Here is a 13138-nt window from a genome sequence, read left to right as displayed (position 1 = left end):
GAGATGGTCTTATAACAGTAAGGAAAATAAGTTTATCCATTACTGATTTATATTTCTTAGGTTTTGATGGACATGTTTGATCAGGATGACATAGGCTTGGTTTCTCTTTGTGAAGATGAACCTAGTTCTTCAGGTGAATTAAACTACTATGACCTTGTCAGAACTGAAATTGCAGAAGAAAGACAGTATCTACGGGAACTAAATATGATCATAAAAGTGTTTCGAGAAGCTTTTCTTTCTGACAGAAAGCTGTTTAAACCTTCTGTAAGTACCTTTTGGGTTTGAAATTCTGTCTACCCCAAAAAGTCATATAGTAGCTTAAAATCATAAACAGTAACTTCATATACTTTATGAGTATGTAAACAAAATATTGTTTTATATAGTATTGTGGGGTTGTTTAGCTTTGTCTATTTTTAATTTTTTTCAGATTTTTTGTTGAAGTATAGTTGATATACAATATTATATGAATTACAGGTGTACAACATAGTGATTCACAAGTTTTAAAGGTTATACTCCATTTATAGTTATTATAAAATATTGGCTATATTCCCCATGTTGTACAATATGGTAAGTCCCCTACATACATACCTTCAAGTTGCGAACTTTCAAAGATGCAAACATGCCCCTGTATGCCAGCTGTTGTACTGTACTACTGTACTTTTCAAGGTACTGTACTGTAAGATTAAAAATGTTTTCTTTATATTTTGTGTTTGTTTTTTATGTATTACTTGTGTGAAAAGTATTATAAGCCTATTACAGTACCGTACTGTATAGCCGATTGTGTTAGTTGGGTACCTAGGCTGACTTTGTTGGACTTATGAACAAATTGGACTTACGAACCTGCTCTCGGAACGGAACTCGTTCGTATGCAGGGGACTTGCTGTACGTCCTTGTAGCCTGTCTTACACCCAGTAGTTTTTACCTCCCACTCCCTCACCCCTGTATTGCCACCCACACCCTCTGGTAACCACTAATTTGTTCTCTTTATCTGTGAGTCTGCTTCTTTTTTGTTATATTCACTAGTTTGTTGTATTTTTTAGATTCCACATATAATTGATATTTGTCTTTCTCTGTCTGACTTAATTCATTTAGCCCTCCAAGTCCATCCATGTTGCTGCAAATGGCAATATTTCATTCTTTTTCTTATGGCTGAGTAGTATTCCATTGTGTATATATACCACATCTTCTTTATCCATTCATCTGTTGAGGGACACTTACGTTGCTTCCATATCTTGACAGTTGTAAATAATGCTGCTATGAACATTGGGGATATTGTGGGTTTTTTAATATGTGAATTGTTATACTAATATAATAAGTGCAGTGACAATGAAAATTAGACACAAAATTAGGGGGATTACACTGGAATAAAATCTTTTTCGGGCTTCCCTGGTGGCTCTGTGGTTAAGAATCCACCTGCCAGTGTAAGGGACACGGGTTCGAGCCCTGGTCCAGGAAGATCCCACATGCTGCGGAGCAACTAAGCTCCTGCGCCACAACTACTGAGCCTGCGCTCTAGAGCCCGCGAGCCACAACTAGTGAGCCTGCGTGCTACAGCTACTGAGCCCACGCGCCCTAGAGCCCGTGCTCCGCAACAAGAAAAGCCACCGCAACGAGAGGCCTGTGCACCACAATGAAGAGTAGCCCCCGCTCGCCGCAACTAGAGAAAACCCGCGCACAGCAACGAAGACCCAATGCAGCCAAAAAAAAAAAAAATTAAAAAAATTAAAAATCTTTTTCTACTGCGCAGTATTTGAGATTTATAGTCATTCATTTGAAGATGGTGAAAGAAATGTATGGTCTAGAAAAGAAAGACTTAACGCTTTTTCCTGTCTTTTGGTAAGTACTTTAGGGTGTAGTTTAAAGTTTTACTAGTGGAACTTTTGAAGAATGAAAGTTTATACAGAATATCAAATAAGCAAAGGCAGAGCTCCGCTGTTGGAAGACAGCGTAGGAATGGGGTGAGTAGGATGGGGATCCAGGGAGACTTGTCCATGTTTTCCCTACCTCTCTAGGTTCTGAAGTCCACTCTAAGGAATCTAGCTAGACAAGTACTGTTTTGTGGGGTTTTTTAAAATTTAGATTTATTTTTCTTTCCTTCATTTCTCACGTGATCTGTTTTTTCTTAGATGTCTGAGTGTCTTTCACTTTATTTTTTTTAATGATTTTTTAAATTTTTATTTATATTTTTTATTTTTGGCTGTGTTGTGTCTTCGTTGCCGCGTGCAGGCTTTTCTAGTTGCGGTGAGCGGGGGCTACTCTTTGTTGTGGTGCACAGGCTTCTTATTGTGGTGGCTTCTCTTGTTGAGGAGCACGGGCTCTAGGTGCATGGGCTTCAGTAGTTGTGGCTCGTGGGCTCTAGAGCGCAGGCTCAGTAGTTGTGGCACATGGGCTTATTTGCTCCACAGCATGTGGGATCTTCCTGGACCAGGGCTTAAACCTGTGTCCCCTGCATTGGCAGGCGGATTCTTAGCCACTGTGCCACCAGGGAAGTCCCTGAGTGTCTTTCACTTTGAATATTTGGCTTTTCTCTTACTTCCTGACTTCCTCCCCCAAATAACTATTACATGAGTGAATAGGAGTGATGCTCAGACACAGCTGGCTGAGTGCTTAAGATTAGGAACTGATTTAGCTTTTTTTTCTTTTTTAAATATTTATCTATTTATTTGGCTGCACTGGGTCTTCGTTGTGGCATGTGGGATCTTTTAGTTGCAGCATGTGGGATCTTTAGTTGTGGCATGTGAACTCTTAGTTGCGGCACGTGGGATCTAGTTCCCTGACCAGGGATTGAACCCGGCCCCCTGCATTGGGAGCACGGAGTCTTAGCCACTGGACTGCCAGGGAAGTCCCTGATTTAGCTTTTTCATTCTTTTCCAGAAGAATTAATTTCACTGATAATTTAAGGTGTTTTTAATTGGCTTTTATCCTTTTTTAAAATATGCATATTTAGTTTAACATTTGATAATAACTCCTACTGGACACACTGCCTTAAGTAGTCAACATTTTATGTTTTTTAAAGTACTCTCCTATTTTATGTGACCCTTAACAATTCTCTGAGATAGGTAGGGCAGGTATTATCATTTCTACCTTACTGGTGAGGAAATTGACATAAAATAGTTATGATAAGTTAGTTATGGAGGTTGGACTTGAATTTTGGTTCTTTTATACCACAGTATAATTGGGTTTTGTCTATAGTGGTGTAAAGAATTAAAAGCTTAACAAATGCTGTTAGCTAATAACAATTGCTGGTAGCTAATATTATCCTCTTTGCCTTTTCTGCATCCCATCAGTTTTCATTCCTCATGAATTAATTTTTATGGGTCTCTTTTCACTGAATTTGTGCTGATTTGATAGAAAATTTTTATTATAATACTGAAGGGTTAAGAGAAAGAATCCCTTTTCTCTATCTCTATATCTACTATATTTTTTTAGCATAGTTGAGAGTGTAAACTTTTGAAATAAAGGCCATCTAAGGTCAGAGCATAGAACTCAGTAAAAATTTGATAAAAGAATGAATGACTCTTGATCTTAATTTACTCCTTTGGGCCCTACTCCTATGTTTTCAGAAAGCTCATATTTGTGGAAGGCCTAATATACGCCAGGAGCATTTTGTAGAAATCATCTCATTTAATCCTCTTAAGAACTTTATGGGTAGGTATTAATATACCAACTGTGTGACCCTGGGCAAATTACTTAACTGCCCTGTTCCTGTTTCTTCATTCGTAAAATGAGGATGATGATAGTATCTATCTAATAAGGCTGTTATGAAACTACATGTCAAGTAATCAATACTTATAAGTAGTGCCTGGAACATAATAACAAGAAATGTAAGCTGTTATTATTGTCATTATTGTCCTAATCCAGGGTCACTCATCTAGCAAGTAGTGGGGCCAGGATCCAAGCTCAGGTCTGTCAGGTTCCTTAATCTGTGATGCTTCCATTACAAAATGCAGAGTGAATAATAGTTGGCCATAACCTGGATAATCAGTCATATGGTCTTTTTATTTCCAGAGGACTTAACATGTTTTAACCCAGGTAAAATTCACACCTGAGAGCTTGAATGAAATCTTTAATTCCTCCTCAAATTCAAGAGACAGGCCACATATTGTGAAACCAGTTTGTGTCTGGATTAGGAGTCAGATCTTCATTTTGATCCCAGCTTTTGTCATTAACCAGCTCTGTGAGACCTTGATCAAGACTTATAGCACTTAGCCAATTTTAAATACTCAAATGCCAGAATGCTTTATGTAAAGAGTTGCTTAGAATCATCCACCATATGAGATTTACAGTAAATTTACTGGAAAACATAGATTCTATATAGTTCTGTTCAGTAATTCTAAATCTAATCCAAGAGGTTTTTTTATTTCTCTTCTTTATTCATGATTGACTTTTGCTATAATTTGGACTATATTCAATATTTTATGTCTTGAAATATACTGGTATGTTATTGGGTGAAAATAACATCCTTAACACTTACATTACTTATATTTAGTAATTCTTAAATGAAATTCTCAAACTGACATGCCTTACTTAACCTTCCTTTTTTTTTAGGATATTGAAAAGATTTTCAGTAACATTTTAGATATACATGAATTGACCGTGAAACTTTTAGGTTTAATTGAAGACACAGTTGAAATGACTGATGAAAGCAGCCCTCATCCCTTAGCTGGAAGCTGTTTTGAAGATTTGGCAGAGGTAAGTTTACAAAACTGTTTTCTCATTAAAGTCCTAAGTGCTGTATTAAGATATTTAGTAAGATATTATTTGTGAAAATTAGAAGACACTGCTGGCTGCTATAAAAAATACTTACGATTTAACCAATAGCAAACTAAAATTACATTGTCTTTATACTGACAATTTATAGTGTAATTATGATAATATTTATAGCAAAAGTTGATAGACTAGTAATGTTTAAGATTTTTTTTTTAATGGCAAGTGCATTTAAGGTGAAAGAAAATAAATTTTATTGACCATAGCTGTTTAGCTTTTGTGGATTTTAGTCTTAATTTCCAAAAATGAAAAAGGAAGTTTATATTTTTTTCCCAAAGTGCAAATCATATTTTTGTGCTTCAAATGATTATAAAAGTAATGTAGCTCATTGTAAAAATATTCAGAAAAATATAGATGAATATAATAAGACAAAAATAACTTCATTTTGCAATACATAGAGATTAGTTATCTTTATAAGATTTATTTATCCTTATGAACATTTGTCCACATATTCATACAAACCTATGTATATTTACAAAAATAGGATCTCACTATTTTATAACCTGCTTTTTTTCAGTCAATATCTTGAACATTTTCCATGCTAATAAATATACTTCAACACAGCTTTTAAAGTCTGAAAGTACCATGTTCTATGGAGACACTACATTTTAACTATTTTTATTAAGCATGTAGGTTATTTCAGTTCTTTTTGTTATTGTAAACAATACTGTAACAAACATATTTATATAATGCCTTCATAGCCTAGTAATTATTTTAGGATGTAGTCCTAGAAATGGAATCGTGGTACTAAAGACTAGGTATGTTTTTAGAACTTTGAAACATTTTGCCAAATTTACTTCCAGATAAGTTCCAGTATATGCAGACCCTCTTTTTACCCATATCTTCACTATCCCATTAATTTTTGTTATTATCCCATTAATTTTTGCTAGTCTAGTAGGAAAAAACAATATTTCATTGTTCTTTGATTTTGCTTTTTTTTTTTAAACTAATGATGTTATACATCTTTTCATACTCATTGGCCATTTTTATTTCTTCTGAAGTGCTTTCTTCAGATATCATGTAAATTTGCTAGTTTTATAATCTCTTCCTAATTTTTCTGAAAATGTAAGTCACTTTAATTACATCCATTTTGTAGACAATGGAACTGATAGTATAGAAATACTCAGTTACTGATGCCTAACGAAGATACTCAGGCTTGCTCTTATTAGAAAGTTTTTTAATATTGTGATATCTTAGCATATTAATTTGTAGTCTGGTTGCTTGTTGTACTCTTAAAGATATGATGGTTCAAAAACATGTATTCAAAAATGTATTTTCTAATTTTTATTTTATTTTTGTGGTAAACATATAACGAAATTTGCCATTTTAACCATTTTAAGCGTACAGTTTAACAGCATTAATTAAATTCATAGTAGTATACCACCATTACCACTATCTATTTCCAAAACTGTTTAATCACCCCAAACAGAAGCTCTACTCATTAAGTAATAACTCCCTATTCTTCCCTCCCACACAACCCCTGGTAACCTCTAATCTATTTCTGTCTCTGTGAATTTGCTGATTCTAGATATTTGATAAAGGTAGAATCATTACAATATTCTCTTGTGTCTGCTTATTTCACTTAGCATAATGTTTTCAAGGTTCATCCATGTCATAGCATGTATCAGAACTCTATCTCTTCCTGTGACTAAATACTGTTCCATTGTGTGTATATAACATTTTGTTTATCTATTTATTTGTTGATGGACTCTTGTGCTTTTTCCACCTTTTTGGCTATCGTGAATAATGCTGCAGTAAACACTGGCATATGAGTATCTGTTTGAGTCACTGTTTTCAGTTCTTTGGGGTATATACGTAGGATTAGAATTGCTGGGTCATATGGTAATTCTTTGTTTAGCTTTTTAAGGAACTGCCAAACTGTTTTCCACAGGGGCTACAGCATTTTGCAGTTCCCACTGGCAGTGGACAAGGGTTCCAATTTCTCTGCATCCTTGCCAACACTTGTTATTTTCTGAAAAACATACTTAACTGCATTTTTTTTTAAAATTTATTTTATTTATGGCTGTGTTGGGTCTTCGTTTCTGTGCGAGGGCTTTCTCCAGTTGTGGCAAGCGGGGGCCACTCTTCATCGCGGTGCGCGGGCCTCTCGCTATCGCGGCCTCTCTTGTTGCGGAGCACAGGCTCCAGACGCGCAGGCTCAGCAATTGTGGCTCACGGGCCCAGCCGCTCCGCGGCATGTGGGATCTTCGCAGACCAGGGCTCGAATCCGTGTCCCCTGCATTGGCAGGCGGATTCTCAACCACTGCGCCACCAGGGAAGCCCTTAACTGCATTTTTAACATACAAAAATGAAACAAATCTTAGTTCTAGCTAAACATTGAGGATGTTGATTATTATAAAATAATAGGAATTTATTTCAATATAAACATGGACAAAATATGGGCAGTTTCTGTTTTGTTAGTTTACTGTATGTTAGTCTTTACTTTCTTTTTCTAATTTTGAAAAAGTGGAGAGTGGATAAAACAGCGGGAATATCACTTTTTGTTTCCTTTGAAAGTATCCTCAGTGTAAACTCCTTTCAACCTAGGTGAACCTAACTGAAATTTCAAATCCCGGCCTTATTTTACTAATAACTACACCTTTTGTTTATCTGGGGTAAATGTGCGTATGCATTTTAATAGTTTGATACTTGTGACCACAAGTCAGTGACCTAACTTACGACCAGTAGCTTCTTGTCATCCATTGCCCAAGGTCATTACTTACATTTATTAAATTGCCAAGTTACAGCCATAGTTATTATTTGTCCCTGAAATAAAAAAAATTCTGAAACCTAATGGAGGCCTTAAATAAAAATTTGCCATTAAGTAATCTGTGCCATATTAGTAGAAAAGATGTTCTTTTAAACCTAACACATTTTCCTTTTTTAAAAAAAATAGGAACAAGCATTTGATCCTTATGAAACATTATCACAGGATATTCTTTCACCAAAATTTAATGAACATTTCAGTAAGTTGATGGCCAGACCTGCAGTGGCTCTACACTTTCAGGTAAACTTAAATTGAATGTTATTTTTTATAAAGCAACTAAAGAAATATTTCACCAATCCTTCAAAATCTGTTAATTGTAAGCCTGTTCTAGGTTGTTTTCTGTTTTCTGTCTTGAGTTCTTTCAATTTGTCCTTAATGTGGAAATCTTTTATAGAATACCATGACAAATACTGATTGACTAGAAAAATCTGGCACATTCTGGATCTGAGATGTAGAGATGAATATGGAGAGCTATTTCAGGATCTTATTCCCTACAGGAGATAGAACCAAAATCATAAAGAGTGGAGAATATCCTCACGTATATTCATACAGATTTCTCTATCAGGCCTGTCATTTAAAGGAGATAGATATATTAATGGAGAGTACATAAGTTACTTGGTTCAGTAATGCAGTTAGGTAAAGTGACAGTAAGTGGAGAGGGACAAAATTATATTTTTACTCTCTCAACACTTAATGAAGGTAACATTGGCATTGATGATCCTTGACTACTATTTCCTGCATTTAGACTGGCTCTTCTTCCTTAGCATATGAATATGGTCAAATCTTTATTGTCCTAAAACAAGCGAATAAATAAATCTTTGTCACTGTAGCTCTTCCCCTTTTTGTTTTTTCCATTTGTAGCCAGTTGTCTTCATATTACTTTTTATCATTCTCCATCAAACTGCTACCATCTGTGTTCTAATCAGGATGTAACACTAAAAACTGCCCTTGACAGTGAACTTAACCACCAAATCCTGTAGATATTTTGATTTCATATTTATGTCTGTAGTATTTATTTGTACCTCTGTTGTCCTTTTTGACTCCTATGATACTACTTACACCTAATTTTCATCTTCTCTGGTTTCTTCTCAGTCTCCTTAGTTGCAGGTGTTACCCAACTTCTGTTAGCAGCCCCTGCTGTTCTGTTCCTCTGTGCTGTCCTTGGGTGACTTTATCCATGCCCTTTGCTTTCACCTATATGCTGGTGACTTCCTATTTGTATTCTCAAGTCATAACTTTCTTTTGAACAGTGGATGTATGTGTGTGTATGTATATACTTTCGTATAACCAGCTGCCCTTTGAACTAATTCATTTTAATATCCCACGAGGACTTCAAATATAAATGTTCAAAACTGAACTTACCTGCCTCCCTCCTTTACTGTGAATTCCCATTATTATCATCTTCTACTTCTACTCTACTAAAAAACTTGTCAACTTGGAATAAAAGTTACACTTAATTCTCAAAATTTACTTAATTGAAGGAATAATTCTTTAAGTTAAATCTTATATATTCATATAAACCATGAAGTAGGCATCAGTTAAATGGGAAAATCTGCTTATAAAATCTTTGCATACTCATCAAAAGCACTCACAACATTTCTTGTTTTACTCTTATTTTATTAGTAATTCTTACTGTGGGATTTGAATGGGATTTGAAATTTGAATTTAAGACCCAATTATTTAAGCTCTTGTTCCAGATATTCAATAAAATTCAGAGTTAGATATAAAAACCCTTTTCAGGCCAAACTCACTTGTACTGTATTAACTTAAAACAGATTCTTCATTTGTAAAATGAAAAAGTAATGTTTTTTCAAAAAACTTTAATAAAAGTTTTTTATTAAAAAAAAACACAACAAAACTTCTTTAGAAGGTGTAGGCACACTTTAAGAATATGAGCTTTGGAGTCAGAACTTCTGGCTTTGAGCCAATTAATAGTTGTCTTACCCTGATCAAGTCACTTAATCTCTGAGAATCAGTTTGCTCATTTGTAAAATGATGATGATAATGTATACCTCTTACGGTTATGAAAATTAAACAGGAATACACTAAGCACATTTGGCACATATTAAACGGTCGGACATTAGCTTGTGTTGTTTTTAGAGGATTCCTTACACTATAAACACATTGCATTAATATTTTAGAATGCACTTTAGTAGCCATTTCAGTGCTAATTAACAATACAAATGATTTTTGTAGGCTAATTTTAAAGTTTCATCTTGGTTCCACTTAAAGCACTGTATATAAAATATATAAAATTATATCTAGCATAATCTGTATCACTATCTTAAATGATAAAAGAAATTAATTTCTGCATATCCTGGTAAAAGTCTATTGAACAAATTGTAGTTTACTTGAGTTAACAATAGGTGAGAGTTATGGGAGTGTTTACCTATGAGTATATATTTTAAAAGCAGCATCTCGAACTCTTTCTTCACTTTGTATATTGCTTCTGTCTGTATTTACCTGATGAGAAGTACCACTTTAAATAAGTCAGCCTTAATGACATTTAAAATCAACATGAGTAACTTTTAAATGCCTTATAAATTTTAGAAAATCATTTATTCTGCAGACTATTAGTTTTCAAAACTGGGATATACCTAACCCTAGCTATACACTAAGATTTTCCAGGCAATATAAGGGTACAGATATCTTTAAGGGAATTAGTTTCTAGTCTAAACTTGTTTGTGTTGTTGCATTCTCTTCCAGTTTTTCTTACACATTACTTCTTGTCATATTGAATTTTCCATTATGCATTGATCCAAGGTGTAAAAACCTCCAGGGTACCAGCCAGGGAAAAGAAAAAAAAAAAAAAGGATTGGTCCTGAAGGAGAGTTTATTGAGTGCAAAGCAAAAAGGGTTCCAAAAGCAGGGGATGGGGTGATTGTGTTAACTCTTGGTAGCTGAAATGTCATATCTACCTTTGTCTTGTCATGTCTATTTAAAAATTAAGAAATGAGAAGGTTGTAACAAGGGTGAATATTACCTTTTTTTAAAAGTACTTCATCATTCATTGGACATTGTGATAAAGGAGAGGTGAGGCTTGTAAAGTTTTCATACCTGCATGTTTTATGTTAGAAACAGAGGTTCTTCCAGATGCTTGCTGTATGTAAGACTGTGACATTAACATGTGTATTTCAAGTTAAGAATGAAGTCAGACTTGTTGCAGAAATTTCTGATCTGGCTATTTATTTTGACAGAGAAGATTGGCTTTATCAATTAAGTTATATAACAGACATTTTTCATAAATTAAATGAGCTAAATCTGAAATTTATTTGATCATTGTTTGGTGAAATATATTTAAATCACATCTACAATGTACCACATCCCCCAAAATATTTTTAATAAAATTGACATAAAAATGTGTGAGACAGTACACAGCTTTTCAGCATTCCTTTAGGATATGTGGAAGCCAAAACTTTTGAAGAAGAGCTGAGAAGACTATTGTTAAAGTTACTTTAGCCATGAAAGATGAAATGTATATATTTAATTATCTGATAACTTAAAGGAGGAAAAAACTTGATTTATAGCCCTTCAATTTCAATATAGAACATTCTTCCTATTATAGTTTTGATAATGTGTATCTTGTGTTCTTTTCTTTTGGGCAGGGGGGGCGGCGCACTGCACAGCTCGTGGGTTCTTAGTTCCCCGACCAGGGATTGAACCTGGGGCTCCGGCAGTTAAAGTGCTGAGTCCTAACCACTGGACCTCCAGGGAATTCCCTGTAACTTGTATTCTTAAAATCTGCTTCTGTTAGGCACTGCTGTTATATAACCTTGATATCAGAGATATACTGTTTTTTGTCTTTTTGCTTTGCAGTCCATTGCTGATGGTTTTAAAGAGGCAGTTCGTTATGTCCTTCCACGCCTTATGCTGGTGCCAGTATATCATTGTTGGCACTATTTTGAATTATTAAAGGTAAGATGAAAGCTTCCTGAGGCAAAAAAATACTTGCATTTATGAGGCTTAAAACCTTTTTTAAAATCTGATGTTGTTTTCCATACTTTTTATTCATAAAAGTAAAGTATCTTAAATGTCTCCCTTCTTTCCACAGACCATAGAGAAACGCCTATATTTTTTATCTTCATATCATTTCCAAGTGGTAGATAAGAGGAAAATGTATATTTATCATTTGATAATATAAATTCTCAAAGTAATAACATAATAAAAAAGTTGACTTTTTAAAAATTATATTTTGGAGACACACAGCAACAATGGTTTAACTCTTACTTTATATAAGTAATTAATAACTTTTATGTATAGCATTGTTCTAAACTTCCATCTTGCTATAACTTGTCAAGAAAAACGCTTTTAAAGTTGACACCTTTTCCGCATGCAGTATGCAGTGTAATAGCTAGAACCCAAGCAACAAATTAAAAAATAAAATTATGGTAAAACTTGAACTCTTTTTAAAGATCAGTACACATAAAAATATATTGAATTCCTAAAGTTCTAATATGTAGTATAAACTTTATTATGATATATAATAGAGAAAAGTATAAAAACATAAACATGTTTTATAATAAATGTAATGCGTAAACACACCAGAGGGAAACCACTACCCTGACTTTAATGGTAATTACATTTTGCTTTTCTTTACAGTTTAAACACCTATGTGTATGTCACTAGAAATATATGTAGCCTGTTTCTGAACTTTTTAATCAATTGGATCAAATTATATACATTATTTTGTGTCTTTTATCTCCTTTCAAAGTTATATTTGTATGATTCATTGATGTGGTTGTATGTTGTTCTAGTTTAATTTTCTCCCATTGTTTGAATAAACCATGATTTATTTATCCTTTCCTGGTTGAACAACAGTTTTTTGCTATTACTGATAACACTTGCTATGGACATTCTTTTTATATCTCTTGGTACACATGTGCATGCATTTTGTGTCTCTAGAGTATATACTTGGGGTTGGAATTGCTTGGTCATAGGGTGTGCATGTTTTCAGATTTAATAGATGATGTCAAGCAGTTTTCCAAAGTGGGTTTTACAGTTTATACTCCTACCAGAATGCAGGTGATGTCTCTCTTTATGCATATTTTCATATTTTAAAAGTTCTGTCATATGGTATATTTATAATGGTATGTGGTGGTTTTGATTTGTATTTTCTTGATTATTAATGTGCTTGGGTATATGTTTATTGGCCTTTTGGATAACCTTTTATAGGGTTATTCAAGTCTTTTGCCATTGTAAATATCTTCTCTACTGTGACTTCTGTTTGCATTTCATATTTCTGTTTGTTTTTTTTTTTTAAGAATTTTCTTTCTATTTATTTATTTATTTATTTATTTATTTATTTATTTATGGCTGTGTTGGGTCTTCGTTTCTGTGCGAGGGCTTTCTCTAGTTGTGGCGAGCGGGGGCCACTCTTCATCGCGGTGCGCGGGCCTCTCACTATCGCGGCCTCTCTTGTTGCGGAGCACAGGCTCCAGATGCGCAGGCTCAGTAATTGTGACTCACGGGCCTAGTTGCTCCACGGCATGTGGGATCTTCCCAGACCAGGGCTCGAACCCGTGTCCCATGCATTGGCAGGCAGACTCTCAACCACTGCGCCACCAGGGAAGCCCTCTGTTTGTTTTTCTTGTTGTTGTGCATTAA

The 13138-nt window shown here is 34.5% G+C and overlaps 1 protein-coding gene across 2 annotated transcripts in view; it reads left to right on the top strand.

Annotated features, from left to right (window-relative positions):
• Nucleotides 1-13138, top strand: part of SOS2 (SOS Ras/Rho guanine nucleotide exchange factor 2) — a 102284-nt gene that overhangs the window by 40396 nt on the left and 48750 nt on the right. The window contains exons 5-8 of one of the 2 annotated variants that reach the window (XM_057542414.1): nucleotides 61-264; nucleotides 4549-4692; nucleotides 7664-7774; nucleotides 11351-11449. In XM_057542414.1, coding sequence (XP_057398397.1) covers nucleotides 61-264; nucleotides 4549-4692; nucleotides 7664-7774; nucleotides 11351-11449 — 558 coding nt within the window. The remainder of the gene's footprint in view (nucleotides 1-60; nucleotides 265-4548; nucleotides 4693-7663; nucleotides 7775-11350; nucleotides 11450-13138) is intronic. The other variant, XM_057542415.1, reaches the window with a different exon arrangement.

Source organism: Balaenoptera acutorostrata, chromosome 3 (genome assembly GCF_949987535.1).
Source record: "Balaenoptera acutorostrata chromosome 3, mBalAcu1.1, whole genome shotgun sequence".
NCBI classification, from domain to species: domain Eukaryota; kingdom Metazoa; phylum Chordata; class Mammalia; order Artiodactyla; family Balaenopteridae; genus Balaenoptera; species Balaenoptera acutorostrata.
Note: the sequence above shows the minus strand (reverse complement) of the source record. Positions and strands in the feature narration are given on the sequence as shown.